The sequence below is a fragment of the Uranotaenia lowii genome, chromosome 2, assembly GCF_029784155.1.
Source record: "Uranotaenia lowii strain MFRU-FL chromosome 2, ASM2978415v1, whole genome shotgun sequence".
NCBI lineage: Eukaryota > Metazoa > Arthropoda > Insecta > Diptera > Culicidae > Uranotaenia > Uranotaenia lowii.
The window spans coordinates 77,346,052-77,370,321 of record NC_073692.1 but is presented as its reverse complement, the minus strand read 5'-3'; the positions used below and the strand labels follow the sequence as shown (position 1 = coordinate 77,370,321).

The following is a 24,270-nucleotide window of genomic DNA, read 5'->3' as shown; positions in this document are numbered from 1 at the left end:
AGAAGTTTTAGTATGAATGATAAGTTCCATGAAGGTATGGAAAATGAGGGGTTTAAGAAAGCGCCGTCTGAACCTTTCATTTGAGAAGGTGGTAAAGCAGGTTAATCTTCTTGTCTGATTTGCCCAACAAACAAAAAAAAAAAAAAACAGACCGGAAATTGTCCACCGAGAAAATAAATAAAATACGGTGGTTAAATTGTTCACAAAATGGTAGACCCTGGTTAAAATTTTTAAAAATTTCGTGAAGGAAATCGATACGCACTTTCTGGCGGGCACCTAGTGGAGCTCCTGTCAGAAATTTTTCATTGAAAAGCCCCGCTTGAATGTTCTTGAGAAGAGCGAGAAAAAAAACTATACAGAAAATCTATATAAATTTGGCTGACGATCTGTAGAAGATGAAAATCGATAAGTGGTATATAAAGATTGTCACAATCAACGGTCAAATGTACCAAAAACTGCGTACAAAAGAACCCATTCACAGCTTTTTCAAAGTTAATACTCTCTTTTTGTTGATTCTAGAAAACTGAAAACTGTAATGGAGTGATAAAATGGTAAGAATGATGTTTTCTTCTAGAATGTGGAAAGCCTGTTAAACTTGTTATAACTTCGTTAAAATTAAAAAAATTGAGTCAACAAATTATCCTAGATTTTCAAAAAAACGGTAGCTCATAAAGTGCAATATAGATGGCGCATATCTTGCCCTAACATTTTAGTCAATAAACTTATTCATTAAACTATATTTCAAAAATTACTTAAAAGATCGCCAGAAAATATCATACCTTTAAACATATCGTTATAAGTAAGTATCACTCAAAATTTCATCAATTTTTATCTATTTGCTAGAATGTTATTCACAAATGACTGTGTTGCATTTTTTTTGTTACATTTGCATTCCTTAATCGGATAACGTAGTATATTTATAAATACATATTTTCCAATATTTTTCTTTAATTATTCTTTCAGTTACGACAGTTTAAGTCAGGGAAATAAAAAACAAGTTGGGCACGTTCAAAAATTTGACACGTGAACGTTCTGGTAAAATTCTTTAGATTAGTTCCATGTGCATCTCTACCGATTTCTATAAAATAGATTTTTAGTAAAGCCTTCTTTTCGCATAACATACAGTGGTTAGCGAAAAAAAGCAGCGCCACTATATTCTATTCAAAATGATTTTTAAACATGCAAATTTGAATCAATAGCAAAAATTTATAGCAGCGCAGAATGAAAACTCAAAAAGAGCCGAAAATGATAAAAAATTTTGATATCAACGTTGGAAAGAGTGCGAAAATGGTTGAAAATCTTTGCACTGGTATACGAGGTTTTTTTTTTATTATCTGACAATTTGCGCCGGGGGTCTTCAGATTTTTCCAAAATTGAAAATTTGGTTCGTTTTTCCGAATGAAAAACACATATATTTTTACAGATTTCTAACATTTTTATTTTTCGAGTTAGATGTATTTTTTGTAAAAAAAAATAAAACCTTACTTCAAAGCTTTATAACTTTGTTATTTTTCAGCGGAAATCTTAAAAAAGCATTGGAAATTTATCAGCTTTCAAAGTAAAACACTCTACAAAGCACGAAAAATTTGTGTTTTTACCTGCTTCGCTAAGAACTTTTGTTCCCGAGTTGTAAGAAGCGCGCGCTTCTTGCATATGTGGATGCAATTCTTCGACCATTTTTGCAGAATATTCGACGATCCAGACGTTTTAGACACCATTTGAAGCTGATGTACAATTTTTGGTCATTAGTAAAAATTTTATAAATATTTTATTTGATAAATGCAAATCGTTTAGATGTCCTATTCTATAATTTCCGTTGAAACATAACAGAGTTATAAAGCTTTGAAATACGGATTTTTATTTTTACAAAAAATCTAACCACATCTTGCTCGAATGATAAAAATGATAGAAATCTGAAAAAAACATGTGTTTTTGAGTCGTAAAAATGAATCAAATTTTCAATTTTGGGAAAAATCTGAAGACCCCCGGCGCAAACCCGTCAGATAATAATATATTTTACTGCCCTTCTATTATTTCGAACTCAGGTAAAAATATCATTTTCCTAAAACTGTTTACAAATGCAAATCCGTTCCAAAAACAATTCCAAAATATTCATAATTTTTTATTGCACACACCCATTTTCAATATTTTGCTAATCAAGCAAATTTACATGGGTAAACGTCTCATATTTTTAGGTTTTAAGGGGCGAAACTCGTTTTGTTTGTTTACAATTGTTTTCTTTAATCTAGTTCATCATTTTTTTTTATTAGAATAGAAGAGAAAATAAACTGGGTAATATGAAAATGAAAAGAATCATATTAGATAAATACATCAAATTGAAGTCCAGTTAACGCGTTAAAAGAATAATTCGATTCCAACGCTGGTGATTCTCGCCGTTATTCCTTAAACAATTTCCGATAGGAATGCTACATCAAGTGCTAGTTTTAACACCTCATATAAGGAAATTATGCAAGGATACAATTAGGACGATGTGCCACCTTGGTTAAGTTATTGAACGCCTTCACGCTGTTTTTCTTCGCTTCCTCTCGTACCGGAAATTAGAGGTGACGTGTAAAGTTCCATTTCCGATTTGGGGAAAGAGTGAATGAATCAATGCACGCACGTTCTTGCTCGTTGATTTATGGGATTTGCAAATGCAAATAAAAAAAAACACATCAAAGCTCTTTAGCAGTTTGATAATTTATCATCGAGAACTTCAACCTGTTTTCATTATCCTTAATTCTGTATTCGAAAAATAAGCATTAGCTTCTCTTGTATACAGTTCAACTAAATATTCTCGCGAATATTTGAATATAAATTTTTTTTTCCTTTTTTCTCAGGGATTTTTTTATATAAATTTTTTCATCTTCACCGTTTCCTCTTGACCAACTTCTCCTGAGATTTTTGTTATTTAAAACTCTTTTGTGCAAGGGTGCACTTGGCGTTATCAAATATTCATCTACCATCTGCCTACCGTTTATGAGATTATTTCATATGACATTTATCAAGAGTTCAATGGTCAAATAAGGTGACGACATCCATAATTGGTCACCTTCAATATTAATTTTCAACAGAGTTGTTTTTCAGTTAAAAATAATATAAGAAAAACACACAAAACTTCAAACAATTTTTTCAATCAGTAAGTTCACATGAAATTTATTCCAAATTGTGTATTTTCTACCCATAAAAGTGACACAATTCCTAGAGCAGCCAGACCATGTGAGAAATAAAAACTGTGGAATGCAAATGTTCGTTGTCTGTGTGCTATAAATATTTCAGTTACACTTTTTCACGTATCCTGCTGGGTGTGAGACTCAGATGGCATTTTGTGTTCACTTTTTATCACTGTTCGAATCCCGCGCAGTTGTTTCCGGTTCATGTCGACAGCAAATATGAAGTTATGAAAACTGAATGAGTGAGTAAAACATTCCGATAACCGAAATGGATGACATGGACCGAAATGGGTTGCATATCTAAAGGGGTAATGAGTGGAGCTTTTTCTTCTTATTTTGGAAGTTTTAACTTAAAGCTGACTAAGTTGGAATAGACATTATTGAAAACAGACCTTTTTTCCATCAATACCAAAACTTAAACATCGATTCTCGCAATCAAAACTTGATTTATGAAGCAGTTTCGATTCGACATTTCATGTTCTGATGATAAAGGAAAAAATAAATATCAATTTAAAATATGAATCGCAGTGCATTGAACCGGCTGAGCCCAAGCGTAGGAAAACGAATCAATTGAACATGTCATCGATAAATTGCGTACACTCAAGGCAATTGAGAAGAACATTTTCCGATAATGTCCTCCATTCCTGGCACACCGGGCCGAAACCCTCGGCTTATCGAAAGCTGTCCCTCGTCGCTGTCCGGAATTGTCATCCTTCCGTTCTGGTTTTGCTATATTAAACCGGAAGCAATCAGCCGTGCAGCTGCGATATTTTAATGCTTTTTTGCCCCATGTAATGTTTGCTTGGCTACCGGAAACCCCACACATGAATATATCGTTCTGTCACATAAAGCCCACCCAAAAAAAAGAGTGACCTCTGTGTGTGAAGTGCATGCAACACACACCCCGCGGCTTAGTATCTCGCAATGGATGTGAACCAGAAAACGAAAAACAAGGACGAAATATATAAACCAAACAAACGGAATGATCATTTTAAATTCGGTGTCGTTCAGGATTTTTAATTAATGAAGCTGCAGTTCCTTTTTGATATCACTGCACCTTCATCTCCGGGCAGCCAAAATCGAAAATATCGTTCGGTCGGCTTCATTCGATACAGTTGTAGCGGGCTTTCGACTTCCCACTCATTCATCGATAACTGTCTCGCAATGTCCTTATTAATATTGTGCACCTCCCACGTAGAAAAGTGGTGTTGGTTGATTTCAGCGAGACGGTTGAGGCAGAAGTCCGGATAATGTTTGATCTCAAGTCATTTGGAATAAATGATTGATCTGGATGTTTCCATCACTGAAATATATGTAGATTTGAGTGGATGACATGGGTTTGTTACAAATGGAAAATTTGGAACGAATTTTGCAGAGCCTTCAATTGATTCATTTCAGCAGCTCTCACTTGGAAGATTCAACTGGTAACCGGTTAAATCTTAAATTTTATAATTTTTTTTAAATTGGTTGAAGAGCAGAGACGGTCTGCCACGAATTCACTGAATATATTACAGACTCCTGTAGCAAAGTCGGTAATAAAATGTTGGCTTAGAAAGCTAGATATTGCGGGTTAAAATCCATCCAGTGCTGTCAGCAATTTTCAATATTTTTTAAATAAAAGGTTTTTTTTTCATTTTTTTAACTTTGCTGGCAATCTAACCTTTTCTGATGGATTCATTTCCAATAAAAGAAATATTACGTCACCTGACTCGCCTCCTTGGATCTAGTTCCTCATTTGGAAACCGGGATCAGGATTAAAGACTCAGGATCGGGAACTTGATAAAAGATCCAAAATCTGACATTTAATCAGGATCCAAGGTAAGCATGAGGTTCCGGGATCAGAGTCTTCATAAAACCAGGATTCGCGATAATGGTTCTGAATTAAGATTTAGGATCAGGATCAGAATCAATTGATCAGGCATCAGGATTCAAAATTCAGGAAAATAATCCAGGACCAAGATACAAGAACCAGATCTTGATCTGTGATTCTGGATCAGTAAATAGATCAGCAAGTAGAATAAAGAATGTGGGATCTGGACTCAAGGCCATGTATCAAAATCAGGATCAGAATCCAGAATCAGGATTCGTGAACATTCATAAGGAACAGAATCTCGACAGGATATTTTAGAGTCATGGTGTTAGCGAGGGCCTCAGAAGCTTGGGTTGTTCAAATCAGATTTTTATTTTCAATTCTTGTAAATCCAATTTATGTAAAACATTCAGATTTTAGTTTGAATCTTTGTTTTTCGAAGTATCTACCATATAAATAATGTTATTCAACAAACCAATAAAATATATGTATTTCCAGCCGAATTTACTGAACCTGAAAATTGAGTTATGTTTTCAACAATAAACTATCATTAATAATTTATTTCTTTTTTAAAATCCTCTAAATAATTTCAATAGAAATTTGGAATTTTCTACAAACACAGTTTTGATAATCGGTAAAAAAAATAAGTTGAAATGTTATTTTATAATAGTGGTTTTCACTTGTTTTGTTTTAAATTCTGATTCTGAATCTCAGTTAGTGTTCGGACTTCGAGCGGAGTAGTCGTTTTTTATTTTTACTGCAACGTTTCATCTAGCCTCGAGTAGCTTAGCTACTGATAAAGTGTGCTATTGTTCAACACATTAGTATATATCCAGTCGGGAAGTGCTGTGCCAATGGGATCCAAAATGGAGGATGCGCGAACTAACTCACTTAGAATCTATTTTGGACTTGGGAAATCGGAACCATCAGACTTTGAAATTTTTCAGTTTATGAAACTGAAAATGAATTTAGTGTGCGAGAAACTTTTAGCCATGTATAAAGAACCAAAAGAACACAGTGTTTATCTTAAATTTAAAACTAAAGAACTTTTAAAAGAAACGTTGTCACGGTTGCCGTCGTCGATGGAGTTCTTCTACAATGATAAAAGTTCTACTACAGTGACCTTTTCTGAAGCTTCTAGCATATTTAAGTACGTTAGAATTTTTAACTTGCCACCGGAAATATTGGATAAGGAGATATCGGATGTATTTTCTAAATTTGGTGTAATACAACGTATGGTCAGAGAAAAATACGGTAGCGAAACTGGTTTCCCGATATGGACAGGTGTGCGAGGCATCCACATGGAAGTTAAAAGTGAGATTCCTGCGACGGTCCACGTTCGGAATTTTCAAGCCCGAGTATTTTATGAGGGTCTTGTGAACAAGTGTTTTACTTGTGGCAGCACAGAACACATAAAAGCGAATTGTCCGAATCGTACTTCGGTGAACAAAAGGTTAACTCAACAAGCTCTAAGGTATAGCGACGTTGCAGCCGGACCAAGTCGATTGCCTACAGCCGAAGATAGTACTCTCGCGGTTGAAGCGAGTGTGCGTGATCGAAACGATGATAAGAAATCGGAAAAAAGTTCACCAGCTCAGGTTATTCGGGATGATGGAATCGGATTGAACAGTGGCAAAACACATAGCGAAGAGCAAGCGGCGGTTTCGACGGTTCAAAATGATCACGAGCACCACAGTAGTGATTCTGCGACAGAAGACATGGAGATTGCATCTACGGCGAAAATTCCCGAGCGGACGAAACGTGGTCGGATGGAAATAAGACCGAACAACAGAAATGGATCCGAAACTTTTACCGAATCAGATTCTGGAATGATCATAGTTAAATCATCACCGAATTTCTTGGAGGCACAAAGTGCACTTACCCGCGCCAGGTCAAAATCGAAGCAACAGAAAAAGTGCTAATAGCCTTTCTCTTATTGCTCATTTGATTAGAGCATTGTGAAGAAGATTAGCTTAGTAACACACTACTTGTTTCAAGGACCAGGTTTAAAAGTTTATATAGGGGCATACCTGAATATATGGGAGGAAATAACGGTTAAAAAACGATTCTTAAAATAGACTTAGTTTGTATATCCAGGAAAAGAACACAACTGTAGATTATAATAATTGTTGAAATAAGTAAATAATTATTGAAAAAAAAAAATCAAAATTTTGCATTTTGAATCTTATATAACTTTAAATTTCTCATTTGAAATCGATTTCTGAATCAAAATTCTAAACATAAGTTCCCAACAATTATGAACAGAACAGACAGAATGCTTAACCAGTAATCTCTTTTTTGAATATTTTATCTTTCATTTTGTATATGAATTATTTCTTCAATTATTTATTCGTAATACAACTAATGAATCTGAATGAAAATTCCGAATGATGAAACTCTGATATTTCAATACTGAATCTTCATTGAAGATGTATCGAATAGGGGTATTCGCAAACTGTCGAATACCAAATACTAACTTTTTCAACTATTCTGCAAAACGAATATACGGCCGAATACTCGGTCGAATATTCTATTGAGCTTTTGATGGAAAATTTATTCCACATTATTCCCCTCACGTTTTTGAGTCGATTATTTCCAACCAGATGATATTATCAGATGATGTATTACAATATTTTTTTCAAGTAAGGATTTTTCTGGTTTCCAAAATGTCAGCAAGAACTGACATGACAGGACATCAGATGACTTGCCGCTTCTAGGAAGTTTATCACCAAACAGATTGTGTTCCTATGAAATTTGGATCAAATGATGTCCAAAGATATCTTCAAAATAGTTGTTAAAACACAAGATCATCATTAACCTTAAGCATACCATACTGTTAACCACACATATAGACACGGTCAGACATCCAGGACGATTTTTGAAAAACAATTTAAAAAAGGGCAAAATTTATGCTCTCCAACGAATTGAAGAGCCGCAAATTCGACATCGTAGAGCTGCAGGAGGTATGCTGGAAGGGCTCCACGGTACGAACGTACCCAGATGGTCATGCCATCTACCAGAGCTGCGGCAACACACACGAGCTTGGAACAGCTTTTATAGTGATGGGAAAGATGCAAAGGCGCGTGATTGGGTGGTGGCCGATCAACTCACGAATGTGCCGGTTGAGAATCAAGGGCCGGTTCTTCAATATCAGCATCATCAACGTGCACAGCCCTCACCTCGGAAGTACCGGTGACCGCAAAGACGAATTTTACGCGCAGCTGGAGCGTGAATACGACCGTTGCCCAAAACATGATATCAAGATCGTCATCGGGGATTTCAATGCTCAAGTCGGCCAGGAGGAGGAATTCAAACCGACAATTGGAAGGTTCAGTGCGCACCAGCTGACCAACGAAAACGGCCTCAGACTTATTGATTTCGCCGCCTCCAAACGAATGGCCGTACGTAGTACCTTTTTTCAGCACCAGTACACCTGGAGATCACCGTACCAAACTCAATCACAGATCGACCACGTTTTGATCGACAGCCGGCACTTCTCGGACATCATCGACGTCAGATCCTGTCGGGGCGCCAACATCGAGTCGGACCATTATCTGGTGATGGTGAAGATGCGCCCAAAACTCTCCGTGAACAACACACGAAACCGGAGCCCGCCTCGGTTAAATATCGCGCGACTGAAGCAACCTGAGGTCGCGGCAGACTACGCGCAATCGGTCGAAGCAGCGCTGCCGGCAGAGGGCGAGCTTGACGAAGCCCCTCTCGAGGACTGTTGGGATACCATCAAGACAGCCATCAACAGTGCTGCGGAGAACGTCATCGGTTGTGTGGAGCGAACTTGACGGAACGACTGGTTCGACGAGGAGTGTAGGAGGGTGATGGACGAAGAGAATGCCGCGCGGGTGGCAGTAGTGCAAAGAGGCACCCGTCAAAATGTGGAAAATCACCGACAGCGGAAGAGGCAGCGAGTCCGAATTTTCCAGGAAAAAAAGCGCCGCTAGGAGGAGGAGGAGCTCGATGAGCTGGAGCAGCTGCATCGTTCCCAAGAAACACGAAAGTTCTATCAGAGACTCAACGCATCCCGCAAAGGCTTCGTGCCGCAAGCCGAAATGTGCCGGGATAAGGACGGGGGTATCCTGACGGACAACCGTGAGGTGATCAAAAGGTGGAAGCAGCATTTCGATGAACACCTGAACATCGCACATGCAGGAGATCAAGACGGTGGGGGAAGATACATCGCCGGCGTAGCCAACGACGCGACGTAGAGGAGCCACTCCCAACGATGAGTAAAGTTAAGGAAGCCATTCGCCAGCTGAACAGAAAAAAGTCGGCTGGGAAGGATGGCATCGCAGCTGAACTCTTAAAAATGGGCCCGGACAAGTTGGCCGATTGCCTACATCGGTTGATAGTCCGGATCTGGAACATAGAACAGCTACCGGAGTAGTGGAAGGAGGGGGTAATATGCCCCATATACAAGAAGGGCGATAAATTGGACTGTGAAAACTACCGAGCGATCACTGTCCTCAATGCCGCCTACAAAGTGTTGTCCCGAATCCTACTCCGCCGCCTAACGCCACAAGCAAACAGATTCGTGGGAAGTCATCAGGTCGGCTTCATGGAGGGACGGTCAACGACTGACCAGATATTCACATTACGGCAAATCCTCCAAAAATGCCGGGAACACCAAGTCCCTACGCACCATCTATTCATCGACTTCAAAGCTGCATACGACACGATCGACCGTAACGAGCTATGGAAAATTATGGATGAGAACGGCTTTTGCGGGAAGTTGATCAGACTTATCAAGGCGACGATGGATGGAACGCAGTTCTGTGTGCGGATTTCGGGTGAATTGTCGAGTTCATTCGAATCGCGCAGGGGGCTTCGACAAGGTGATGGTCGATCCTGCATGATGTTCAACGTGGCGCTAGAAGGTGCTATTCGACGAGCGGTGGGCGAAATGCGGGGCACGATTTTCAACAGATCCAGTCAACTTATCTGCTTTGCCGATGACATTGATATAGCCGGCAGATCATCTGCGGCGGTGGAGGAGATCTACCGCAAACTGGAACGCGAAGCAGGAAGGATTGGGTTGATGATTAATACGTCCAAGACGAAGTACATGCTGGCCTGCGGATCCGAGACCGACCGAACCCGCTTGTCCAGTAATAACAAGGTCACGATCGACGGCGACGAGCTGGAGATAGTCGAAGACTTTGTCTATCTCGGCTCACTGGTGACCGCAGACAATGACACCAGCCGTGAGTTCCGGAGGCGAATTATCAGCGGAAGTCGTGCCTACTATGGACTCCACAAGCAACTGCAGTCGAGAAGACTTAGCCCTCGCACGAACCTGTATATGACGCTCATTAGACCGGTTGTTCTCTACGGGCACGAAACATGGATATTGCTCGAGGAGGACCTGCGTACACTCGGAGTATTCGAGCGACGAGTGTTAAGAACCATCTTTGGCGGCGTACAGGAGAACGGAGTGTGGAGGCGAAGGATGAACCACGAGCTCGCGCGACTCTACGGCGAATCCAGTATCCAGAAAGTGGTTAAAGCTGGCCGGATACGCTGGGTGGGACATGTTGTGAGAATGCCGGACGACTGTCCTGCATTTGAAACGTGAATTTTCGATTAGGAAAAAAAACCATTTTTGTGTGAATTTAATCAAAATAGATAGATGATGATTGAATTTAATTTGATAAAAAAAAATAATTTAATTTCATTTCAAAAGTGCTAGGGATCAAAGTCAAAATGCAATAAATTTCTTTATTTTTTTCAAATTCATCCAGTTATAAAAATAAACGGCTACAAAACATCATGATTGATTGAAGTTTACAATAGGAGTTTTGATCATTTAAAATCAAACATGTTTAACTTGTCATGACTGACAAAGTACAGGTTAAGAAATGGGTGAATTGATAAACAATTAAAAACAAAACTGATTAAAATAAAAATAAGGAATTATAAGTTTTGTTGTGAATATTGAAAGCACAAAGCAGTAGCTAACGTTATACATGAAAAATAAGTTTAAAATTTGCTTCTCGTAACCTTTTTCTTAAATTTCACAGATTAATAAAAAAAATTATGATCTTTTCAATCGATCCAACAAAAGAATTAAAAAAAAAAGAAAATTTGTGAAACGTTTAAAAATTGTCCTGCTCGGCTGCAGTTTAAAATTTCTTGCTATTTATGAATATTTTGGCGCCGTCATCTGAAATATTGGCAAAGGCAAGAAATTTGAAAATCGGTAGAAGAATTGTGGACCTGGGATGAAATTTTGATGTTTTGGCCTTAGTTCTGAGTCTAGATTGTTACTCTTGATTCACTTTGGTCGTTCATCAAAATTTGAATGATAATTTAAAATTTTGAGTTTAAAGAAGAACATTTTGCTTTTTGAACCCTCATAGGAGGGGGGCTTAACCTCAAACCAACCTCCCCACCTCTCCGTACCTACGACCTCGGTGCTAGCTGGAACTCGAATTTCTACAAAACTATATTATTTTGCCTAAAATAATCAATTGTTTTATTATACAATTTTTAATGATGCACCTTGAATTCCACGATCGCTGGCATGGCTGACATCGCTGGTAATTGACTCAGGTCATCAATTTTGTGAAAATCCAATAGAATGATGCTTGGGATTAGCAGTACATTCTCAGTGTAGAAAACTGATGCTCCCACTTTTGCAAATGATCAATAATGGCGCCGGCCACGTCTTAGTAGCCAGTTGGGATAAAAGTAAAGAATGTTAGTATGGTATTCTTTTGATTCAACTAACAACCTCTTGTTCCTGCAAATTAAAAAAAAATTGAAATAGCCAGAAGCAGAGATAAACTAGTATAACCAGCTATGGAAACCGTCTGTACGTCTGCGAATTTATAGTCAAGAAGCCAAGGAAAAAGTTGTGTGAGTTAGAGAAAAATAAATCAGGATCCACTCCTCCTGTGCCCCTAAATATTTTCTTTAAAAAAAACTCCTATTTCTATAAGGCATTCTATAAACGTTCAATAAACATTTTTTGCGTAAAGTATTAAAGGAAAAATTTTACTATTTACATTTCTTGCCAGACAAACTAGTTTTTTCCTAACTGTGATCAGTGAGAATTAGCAAAAAAGCTTTTTGGCAATTGAAGAAGAAAATTTACTCAAACTAAAATTGAACTATCATGTAACACGCAGACTAAAATTTTCATGAAAACGAACTTAATTCTTTTATTCTACCTACTTTTACAGAAAAAAAACATATGACCGAATTTTAATAAATCAGTTAATTCGGTTGAATGAAATATATTATTCTTTAATCCTACTAAACTTCACCTTAAAACTCGGGCTTGATATTATAACTCATATTCTGATGCATTGAAATTCTAATCGGCTAATGTTAAAATTGAACTCGAAATTTGATTAGTTATTCGAATTTTAAGTGAATTTTTAATTTCAAATCTAAGTAAGAAACTTAAATAGATATCTTGATAAAGTTTGATTGCATAAACTGTTCTGTTATTAATTTTTTGGTTTTCCTCAATAATTCCAAAGCAGACTTTGAATCTTAATCTAGATGTTTGTATTGGAAATGGTCGCAATTTTTCTATTTAAGTTTTGTTTTTACAGGTATCTAGAAATTCGTTTTTATTCCGTATATGATTTCAAGATCAATAAAATTTATTAATTCATTATAAATCCATACTCTTTTATTTTTTTTGTTTAGTGAAGAAATTTGATTGAAAACTAAGCAAATTTAGATAACTAATTTTGATTACAGAGAAAAATAAACACTTAATAAAATTGATTTTTTTTTTATTTTTCTGTGGCAACAAAATATTAGCTTCCAATGCTGTAAAGTTTGGTGGAAACTTTCTTTCGCAGTTGGTTTCACATGATCAAGATCTTTGTCGAAATTTTGTTTTTTTTATTTCGATTGTAGTCGTTTTACCATCTTTATGGCATTCACGACTTTATCAACGTTGCAGTTGGCGGATCGCTATTGAAAAACTTATCCGGTACAACTGTGTTCGATGTTTACTCTTGGGCTCGAACTCGCGGACATCGGCTCAGGAGACAACAGACTTGTTCTATGTAGAATCTTTTTAAAGAAGATTTTTCCGAACGTTTTGAATTTATGAAAGTAAAATTTTTTAAAGGTTTATAATAATGGCCTTTTAAGATATTTTTTAAATTTTTGACTTGAATATTCTACCTATTCAATTCTTACCAACTAGACTGTGTGAGCATTTTTGACGAAATTTGATCTAAATGAAAGATACGAAACGGTAAAAAACATGTTACAAATTTTCCTAACTTCTGAAAAGCTCATAGCAGTTATTGTCTGAATAGCAATCATTGTCAGACCTTTTCATTTGATATACTTTCCAACGTAGATAGCTTAAAAAAATCAGAGTAAATGGAAACGAAATGTCGGGAAAGTAAACGCATAAGATAACTCCTGTAGATAAATGAACATTTCTCATATCCTGGGAATGACTTTTGAGCTCAATCCTCGAAATAATCCCCTTGGCCCCAGCAAACACTGCCATACATTTCGTTTCCGAAATAAATCAAAATCTCACATCCCGAAACCAACTGGTGCAGTGCCAATTCACACTCACTTCGACTAGCAACTGTTGGCATCTACCCATTTTTATTGAAAAACATTTTTAATATCGCTCCTCTAGCTAATAACCTAGGACTGGCCATTGTTCGACAGCACAAAAAAAAACTGACCTTCTTCATTTTTACTACTTTTACTAGTGCAAAACTTCTTCGTAAGTAATGACAGCAATATGTAGCTGTCTCTCCGTCAAAACGATTCCAAATCTTGGCTTTCAATAGCATCCTTCATCTTATTTTTATGATTTCCCATAAAAAATGCTCAAATCCGAATATATTTTTCTCAACTTTCAATAGCAGCTAACATTTGTCAGCTCGCCGATGTTCCTAGCTATCTAGCTAGACAAGACAAGTTTTCCTTCTTCTTAAGCTATTCGAGGCTTCCCACTTGGGATTTCTTATAGTTTTTCTTGAGAAGGAGACGTCCAGAGGTTTGGGTAGGTTTATGTATGCCCGTTCAGGATTTCCAACGGAGGAGCTGCCTCACTTTTTATAATAAATCTCTGCCGAGCTGTTTGCACAACGCAAAGCAGCCGACGGAAACGGGCAGCCGGAAGTTCCTGGAAGGAATGATATGCTGCTGCTGCTATTCACTCATATTTCCTTCCGTTTTTAATCACCAGCAACGAGTGCACTTTTCTGTCACTTACTGTTCTTTTGCTCGGTGTAGAGCTAATGCTTCAGTATATTCAACACCCACCATTTGAAGTTGCGCGCGAGGTAATCAAACATGGATGTTAGAGAAAAAAAAACTCTTTTCATTGCTGCTGCTGAGGATGAAGAACGCAATGATTAAAATGAGTTCTCGGAGATAGAAAACTACACTTTTTTTATACAACTTTAGCATTTCATGACGTCTGACTATCCTTTTAACGAAATTGAGCCACAAGAAATTGAAGCTAAAAATAAATCAACTAATCTAGCTGAGCTCAAAAGAGTAAGCTTAACATTGAGTTTAATATGAAGTCTTTTTTGACCGATTTAAAACAAATTTGACACTTTTAACGTGTTTGACATTTTAATCATTATTGACAACATTTTTGACATTTTTGACATTTTTGACATTTTTGACATTTTTGACATTTTTGACATTTTTGTCATTTTTGACATTTTTGACATTTTTGACATTTTTGACATTTTTGACATTTTTGACATTTTTGACATTTTTGACATTTTTGACATTTTTGACATTTTTGACATTTTTGACATTTTTGACATTTTTGACATTTTTGACATTTTTGACATTTTTGACATTTTTGACATTTTTGACATTTTTGACATTTTTGACATTTTTGACATTTTTGACATTTTTGACATTTTTGACATTTTTGACATTTTTGACATTTTTGACATTTTTGACATTTTTGACATTTTTGACATTTTTGACATTTTTGACATTTTTGTCATTTTTGACATTTTTGACATTTTTGTCATTTTTGACATTTTTGACATTTTTGACATTTTTGTCATTTTTGACATTTTTGACATTTTTGTCATTTTTGACATTTTTGACATTTTTGACATTTTTGACATTTTTGGCATTTTTGTAATTTTTGTCATTTTTGCCATTTTTGTCATTTTTGTCATTTTTGTCATTTTTGTCATTTTTGTCATTTTTGACATTTTTGTCATTTTTGTCATTTTTGACATTTTTGACATTTTTGACATTTTTGACATTTTTGACATTTTTGACATTTTTGACATTTTTGACATTTTTGACATTTTTGACATTTTTGACATTTTTGACATTTTTGACATTTTTGACATTTTTGACATTTTTGACATTTTTGACATTTTTGACATTTTTGACATTTTTGACATTTTTGACATTTTTGACATTTTTGACATTTTTGACATTTTTGACATTTTTGACATTTTTGACATTTTTGACATTTTTGACATTTTTGACATTTTTGACATTTTTGACATTTTTGACATTTTTGACATTTTTAACATTTTTGACATTTTTGACATTTTTGACATTTTTGACATTTTTGACATTTTTGACATTTTTGACATTTTTGACATTTTTGACATTTTTGACATTTTTGACATTTTTGACATTTTTGACATTTTTGACATTTTTGACATTTTTGACATTTTTGACATTTTTGACATTTTTGACATTTTTGACATTTTTGACATTTTTGACATTTTTGACATTTTTGACATTTTTGACATTTTTGACATTTTTGACATTTTTGACATTTTTGACATTTTTGACATTTTTGACATTTTTGACATTTTTTACATTTTTGACATTTTTGACGTTTTTGATATTTTTAACTTTTTCGACATTTTTGACATTTTTGAAATTTTTGACATTTTTGACATTTTTGACATTTTTGACATTTTTGACATTTTTGACATTTTTGACATTTTTGACATTTTTGACATTTTTGATATTTTTGACATTTTTGACATTTTTGACATTTTTGACATTTTTGGCATTTTTGACATTTTTGACATTTTTGACATTTTTGACATTTTTGACATTTTTGACATTTTTGACATTTTTGACATTTTTGACATTGTTGACCTTTTTGACATTTTTGACATTTTTGACATTTTTGACATTTTTGACATTTTTTGACATTTTTGACATTGTTGACATTTTTGACATTTTCGACATTTTTGACATTTTTGACATTTTTGACATTTTTGACATTTTTGACATTTTACATTTTGGACATTTTTGACAGTTTTGACATTTTTGACATTTTTGACATTTTTGACATTTTTGACATTTTTGACATTTTTGACATTTTTGACATTTTTGACATTTTTGACATTTTTGACATTTTTGACAGTTTTGTTATTTTTTTGATTTCGACAATCTTGACAATATAGACAATATTGACAATTTTGAAAATAATGACAATTTTGACAATTTTGACAATTTTGACAATTTTGACAATTTTGACAATTTTGACAATTTTGATAATTTTGACACTTGACAATTTAAACTTTTGTCAATATTCTTAAATTTCGGAGTGTATTTTTTTCACAATAGATGTCATACGAATCTTTTTTTGCTTTGGAACGCATGGTTCCAAACCATTCTAATGCAAGACGTGTTAAAATTTCCATTTCATCACCGTTTATTATGCCATCTTTCCCTCTCCGGAACAGATACGAGCAAGGTCTGGAAGACTACGAGGAAGCTGCCCAACGGGTCGAGCTGGAGGAGCAACAGAAACTGGAACAGCAAGAGCAACAGCTCCAGCAGCAGCAATCGTCGACTCAGTTCGGGAGTGTTGTGCAGCCATTCCTGCGGCTGTTTAACGTCCTGAGCGGTGCCCTATCGTCCAGTCGGGCTGTTCGAATGGTCGGGCCGGATCCGAGCTGGGCTCTGTCCGCATTCGGGCTAAACCGGAAACGGAAGGGAGACGATGGGAATTATGCCCTCAAAGATAAGAACGTTTTCCGACGAAGATCAACAGGCAACGGCGCAGATGATGATGATGATGACGATACGACGACCGATGCCAGTAGTGGAGACAACGACTCGGATAATCTTAACGGTAATGAATATTCTAAGGAAAGGTTGGGATTTGGGATTGGGATGTGGGAAAACGAGGCAGAGACGATGGCCCACTGGATCGCATACACTTTCGCACGTACTCCTGTTTAGCATATATTTCCGCAAGCATGACGGTTTTTTAAAGTTTCTCATTTTGATGAACGTGCTTTTCCGAATATGGGCAAAAGTTTCCTTTTGAATATAAAAACATCCACACATCGTATATCCCCTGCTGAATGATGAGAGCCGCATGCATAAATCATCCGGTATCATAATTTCCATGATGTGAGTAAAGTTCAAAACTAGATTGAAAAAGTGTGCAGTTTTTCAGAGAGTTTGGTAGCTACATGCATATATCAAAAGCAAGCGCGTGGGTAGAATGATCTGTTCATTAAGCTCTGGAATAAATAACTGAATATGTGAGTGAATTTCCAGCAAAAGTTTTTATCCAGAATGCAGAGATACACCCGTCCTTGTGTGAGTGTGTGTATGTGTTGTGGATCAAACTCAAATATTTGCTGTTCACAAAGGTTGAATCGTTAACCGTGAACTTTTGCAGTTAATTATTTTTGGAGTTTTCATTACTTGGTGAAGCTTCTATTAGCCGGACGAAATTTTTGGGAAATGATGTTATCGTGAATGGGAAAATTTTGTGCCCTGTCGTTGTAGTTTCGATAGTATCTACTCTTCTGGAGAGGGAAATTTCAATTTAATCTTATTAGATTCTCATAAGGCATTATAAGAAAAATTATTCATTGATTTCTGAGAATGATAATTCATCATAAATGTAGAAGTGATTGAGTAGCTTTTTTGTGTTCTGCGTTCTCAGAACGCAGAGTCTGCTATTTATTTTACTAATACAATGTTTTAATTCTATGTAAGGATATGGACCATCCTATGTAGTTGGACTTTCGTCCCGACTTTGCATGTTTAAAGATAATTGTTTTAAAGATTCCTACTGATAGCTTCTGGTAAATCTGATTATTTTTGTGGAAATATGCCATTTAGTTATTATCATCTCATTAACCAAGAATATGTGACTTTCATTGAGGCCTTCCAAAACACTGGTAATAATCAATATAAAGCTGTCGATTCTTGTGTGACCTACGCTTTTAATCCGAATATCTAATTTTCCTTTGTAAGAACTCTTCTTACTAGGCGGTGACTTATACCTTTTTCAAACTGAGTCCCTTCCACGCTTTTTTTTTGTGGTTCCTATTATGTCCTGTTAAATCAGGACACAGACCACAAATAAACCAGAATAGCTCATACATACATCAACATGTGTCAGACAGATTTATGCATAAATATCCGCTATCATAAAACACTGTATAAAATGTAAGCATAAGTTCGATATCTCAAACACCTTAATAATATGTTTTACACTTCACCAAAAAAATGTAAAATTTATGAGAATGTGCCACGTGCCTACATGACCAAAAACTCAAGTACGTCGCTGCTAGTTTTTATTGCCCTTGATAATGTTTAATTGTTGCTTGTAAGCTCCAGTTTTTTACAACTGTTATCCACTTGACATTCAATGTTTTTTCACACACTTGAGTTAAGATAGCATTCCATATTAGCAGCAGCTGGCGATTGTCGTCTTAACTGAATTTTTGTCATCAACTGGCGAAAACTGAAGCTCCAAATAGCAAATTAATTAGTTTATTTTAATTTCTAAGTTACCAAGATTCTTAACTGGCAACTTAGCTAGAAAATTTATCTGAACTGGTCTTAACAATTCAGTTAAGTTAATCGAAGTCCTTGGCTGGCAAACTTGTCATTCCTGCACCACAATCTTCAAATGAAAACTAACAAATTTTGAATTACCAATTTGTCTAAACTTGATGAAACAACTTAACTAGTAATTTTGAGTAATTGGACTTAAGACTTCCTGTTGACTGGACCAACCTCAACTGGCAAATTTTCCCTAATTTTTTTGTTATTCCTCTCTCTGCAAACGTCTCCCAATCTGGACCAAATCCTAAAATGGATCGAAGTCCTCAACTGGACCGAAGTCCTCAACTGGATCGAAGTCCTGAACTAAACCGAAGTCCTCAACAGGACTGAAACTCTTAACTAAACCGAAGTCCTCAACTGGACCGAAGTCCTCAACTGGACCGAAGTCCTCAACTGGACCGAAGTCCTCAACTGGACTGAAGTCTTCATCTGGACCGAAGTCCTCAACTGGAACGTAGTCCTCAATTGGACCGAAGTCCTCAACTGGACCGAAGTCCTCAACTGGATCAAAGTACTGAACTAGATCGAAGACCTCAACAAACTGGACCGAGTTCCTGAGCTGGACTGAAGTCCTCAACAGGACTGAAGTCCTCATCTGGATCGAAGTCCTCAACTGGAACATAGTTCTCAATTGGCCCGAAGTCCTCAACTGGACGGAAGTCCTCAACTGGATTGAAGTAATGAACTAGATCGAAGTCCTCATCTGGACCGAAACCCTAAACTGGACCGAAGTCCTCAACTGGAACGTAGTCCTCAATTGGAGCGAAGTCCTCAACTGGACCGAAGTCCTCAACTGGACCGAAACCCTTGACGGGACCGAAGTTCTCAACTGGAACGTAGTCCTCAATTGGAGCGAAGTCCTGAACTGAACCAAAGTCCTCAACTGAACCGAAACCCTTGACTGGACCAAAGTCCTCAATAGAACCGAAGTCCTCAACTGGACCGAAGTCATCAACAGGTCTGAAGCCCTTAACTGGATCGATATCCTCAACTGGACCGAAGTCCTCAACTGGAACGTAGTCCTCAATTGGAGCGAAGTCCTCAACTGGGCGGAAGTCCTCAACTGGATCGAAGTCCTGAACTGAACCGAAGTCCTCAACTGTACTGAAACTCTTAACTGGACCGAATTACTCAACTGGACTGAAGTCCTCATCTGGACCAAAGTCCTCAACTGGACCGAAGTCCTCAACTAGATCGAAGTCCTCAACTGGACAGAAATCCTCAACTGGGTCGAAGTCCTCAACTGGACCGAAGTCCTCAATTGGACCGAAATCCTCAATTGGATCGAAGTCCTGAACTGAACTGAAGTCCTCAACTGGACCGAAACCCTCAACTGGACCGAAGTCCTCAACTGGACCGAAGTCCTCAACTGGATCGAAGTCCTGAACTAAACCGAAGTCCTCAACAGGACTGAAACTCTTAACTAAACCGAAGTCCTCAACTGGACCGAAGTCCTCAACTGGACCGAAGTCCTCAACTGGATCGAAGTCCTGAACTGGACCGAAGTCCTCGACTGGACCAAAGTCCTCAACTGAACCGAAGTCCTCAACAGAACCGAAGTCCTCAACTCGACCGAAGTCATCAATTGGACCGAAGTCCTTAACTGGTCCGAAGTCCTCAACTGGACCGAAGTACTCAATTGCACCGAAGTCCTCAACTGGACCGAAGTCCTCAACTGGACCCAAGCCCCTCAACTGGACCGAAGTCCTCAACTGGATCAAAGTCCTCAACTGGACAGAAATCCTCAACTGGGTCGTAGTCCTCAACTGGACCGAAGTCCTCAATTGGACCGAAATCCTCAACAGAACCGAAATCCTCAACAGTACCGAAATCCTCATATGGACCGAAGTCCTCAATTGGACCGAAGTCCTTAATTGGTCCGAAGTCCTCAACTGGACCAAAACCCTCAACTGGATCGAAGTCCTCAACAGAACCGAAGTCCTCAACTGGACCGAAGTCCTCAATTGGAGCGAAGTCCTGAACTGAACCAAAGTCCTCAACTGAACCGAAACCCTTGACTGGACCAAAGTCCTCAATAGAACCGAAGTCCTCAACTGGACCGAAGTCATCAACAGGGTTTGGGTTTTTTTAATTAAATTTTTGTTCCTCTTTTCATAACAGTCTTTCCTTTTTAATATTTATTGTGTTGTTTTCTTAAATAATCCTAGTTTTAGTTGTGCATTTATTAAAAATAAATTTATAAGTCTCTTATTTCTTAATTTTAATAATTTCTAGCTTTAGTTGTGCGTTTCATCAAACGAGTTAGTTCCTTTTAGCTTTTAATCGTTGTATTATGGCGATGGCGAACATGGAATGTGATGACGAAGTTATCTGTATAGAGTGTAATAATACTGAAAATAATCTTGATAAAATACTTACTTGTGCATATTGTTTCAAGAGCGTTCATCTTCGGTGCAAAAATTTGATTGGCAGTGCAGCTCGCAAAATGAAAGCGCAGCAATACTTTTGCGATGCCAACTGTGCATGTATTTACGCCAAAATAATAAGTTTACGGAAAGATCATGAAACTATTATCGAAAATATCCATACTAAAATTGAAACGACCGTTTATAATGTTGTTTCACATGAATTGACCTCAATCAAAACAGATATGAGATCAGTTACTACTGCGATAGAGGCTTCGCAGGAATTTTTGTCCACGAAATTCGATGAAATTCAGACTGATTTCAAAGACATAAAACTCCGAAACGATGCTCTTGAAAAAGAAGTAACTGACCTCAAATCTAAGCATTCAAATCTTTCTAATCAGGTCCTTAAATTAGAAGTAAACCTCGACCGATTTAACCGGGAAGCTGTTTCTAAAAACCTCATGATCTTCGGAATGCCATACAAAAATGGAGAAAATACACAAGAACTTGTACGCAAAACATGTGGCACTTTTGGCTACGAGCTTAAAACTGAGTCCATTTTAAACGCTGTTAGGTTAATATCCTCGAACAAACCCAATGAAAAGTGTCCACCGATCAAAGTTTTATTAAAAGATACAGTCATAAAAGAAGAAATTTTTAGTAAAAAAAAAATTTTTGGGAAACTTGCCTCTTCTTCAATAGATCCTTTATTAGTAGTTGATGGTAAAGCGCTTAACGTCACAATAAGGGATGAATTGACGCCCTTATCTATGGAAATTCTAACTGAATTGCGCGAATATCAAGATTTAATTGGAGCCAAATACATCTGGCCCGGAAGAAATGGTGCCATTCTGGTCAAACAAACAGAAAATTCAAAACCTGATATAATTAAAACTAAACTCGAAATGAATCGTTATATGAGCATGCATGTCACTCAGCAAGGAAATAACACATCTACGATTCCAAATGAAAGTCCTTCACCCAAACGAAAAAGGAACAATGCTGATCCACGATCAAAATAAGATCTTAAATCTACAACTGTTTGAAACTTTTATATATTTTATTCAATGGATAGTTTAATTAATAGATACCACGAAAATGTAGAAGATTTTAATTTAAGTAGTTTTAATAATGATTCAAGATCCTTTAGAATTTTGCAATGGAATGTACGTAGTATGAATAATTTAGATAAATTTGATTGCATATTACAAACTATTGATCATTTTAATGTTTGTATCGATGTTATTGTTATTTGTGAAACTTGGCTTGGTAAAGATAACTGTTGTATTTACAACATTCCGGGATATACATCTATTTTCTCTTGCCGTGATCAACCATATGGAGGCCTAGCTATGTATATAAAAACAAATTTGAATTTTAAAACTACTGAAAATATAACTTTTGATGGCTTTCACCGAATAAGTGTCGAAATCTGTACAAGTGGTCAAGTAATTTGTGTTCATGGCGTATATAGACCCCCTGCATTTTCGTTTAACAAGTTTTGTGATCAAATTGAATCTCTTCTAACGTCTGTTGCTGATAATCACTCCTGCTTTATTGTAGGTGATTTAAACGTTCCTGTGAATCTGGTTAATTTGAATACCGTAGCAAAATATAGATCTATCTTAGAATCTTTTGGATACGCTTGTACAAACACATTTCCTACTAGGCCAACAACTCGGAATATTCTAGATCACGTAATATCGAAGCAAATTGACTTAGATCGATTGAAAAATGATACAATCTTTTCTGATGTTAGTGACCATCTACAAATACTCACGTCCTTCAATTTATTAGGTGATAAAAATGTAACAATTCTAAGAAAAGAGATAGTTGACTACGCTAAACTAAACAGCTTATTTGTGAATTATTTAAACAGTATTCAACTACCAGAAAGTGTTGATGAAGGCCTACAAGAAATCACATCAACTTAGAATCGCTTTGTGAAAGTTTCTACTCGTACACTTAATAAAAGGGTAAAACTTAAAGGTAATTGCTGTCCGTGGATGACATTTGACCTGTGGACACTCATCAAAATAAAAGATAATTATTTAAAACGATCAAAAAAGCATCCTAATGATAACAATTTGAAAGAGATGTTAATTCATTTAAATAAAAAAGTGAGTGCAAAAAAACAAGAATGTAAAAGGCTCTATTACGAGCGCTTATTAAATAATTCTCCGCATTCTAAGCTCTGGAAAAACATAAATACGCTCTTAGGTAAATCTAAAACGACTTCCTCAATCAACCTTTCAGATGAAAGAGGTGTTATAACCAATAGTACACAGATTTGTGAGAAATTTAACAAACATTTTTCCACAATTGGAAAGAACCTGGCTAAAGAGATTCCAATAGACACTGAAAATGATCATTTGTCTCATATCGCACAGGTAGAAAATACAATCTTCTTACGACCCGCTAATGTAAACGAGGTTCGATTAGTTATTTTTTCACTTAAAAATAAAAAGGGTCATGGACCAGATGGCTTCCCTGTTAATGTCCTAAAAAACAACCATGAAACATTCTCGTACATACTCACACAATATTTTAACCAAATATTAGAGTCAGGAGTTTTCCCGAACTGTCTAAAAATTGCGAAAGTTATCCCTGTTTTTAAGGCTGGCGATTCGCTTGACGTCAATAACTATCGTCCTATCTCGACCTTAAGCGTTTTTAGTAAAGTGTTCGAGAAGCTTCTTGTTAATAGGATTGTAGACTTTCTAAATCAGAACAATATACTCTATAAACTGCAATATGGATTTAGATCAGGCTCGAGCACTCAAATTGCCATCTCAGAATTAGTGGAATCTATCATATGTAAAATAGAGTCAAAAAATGTTGTTGGGGCATTGTTTTTGGATCTCAAAAAAGCTTTCGACACTCTAAATCATGACATATTATTGTCCAAATTGCATAAATACGGGATAAGAGGAACAGCAAATAATATCCTTCGTAGCTACCTAGAAGATCGCAAGCAGTTTGTGGCTATTGAAAATACAAGAAGCGAATTAAGAAATATTGATATCGGTGTACCACAAGGGAGTAATATCGGGCCATTACTTTTCCTCTTATATGTAAATGA

The 24,270-nt window shown here is 36.5% G+C and overlaps 1 protein-coding gene across 1 annotated transcript in view; it reads left to right on the top strand.

The window, feature by feature from the left end:
- Window positions 1–24,270, top strand: part of LOC129747798 (uncharacterized) — a 57,164-nt gene that overhangs the window by 5,115 nt on the left and 27,779 nt on the right. Inside the window, exon 2 of the mRNA XM_055742145.1 lies at window positions 16,689–17,080. Within this exon, the coding sequence (XP_055598120.1) occupies window positions 16,689–17,080 (392 nt within the window). The remainder of the gene's footprint in view (window positions 1–16,688; window positions 17,081–24,270) is intronic.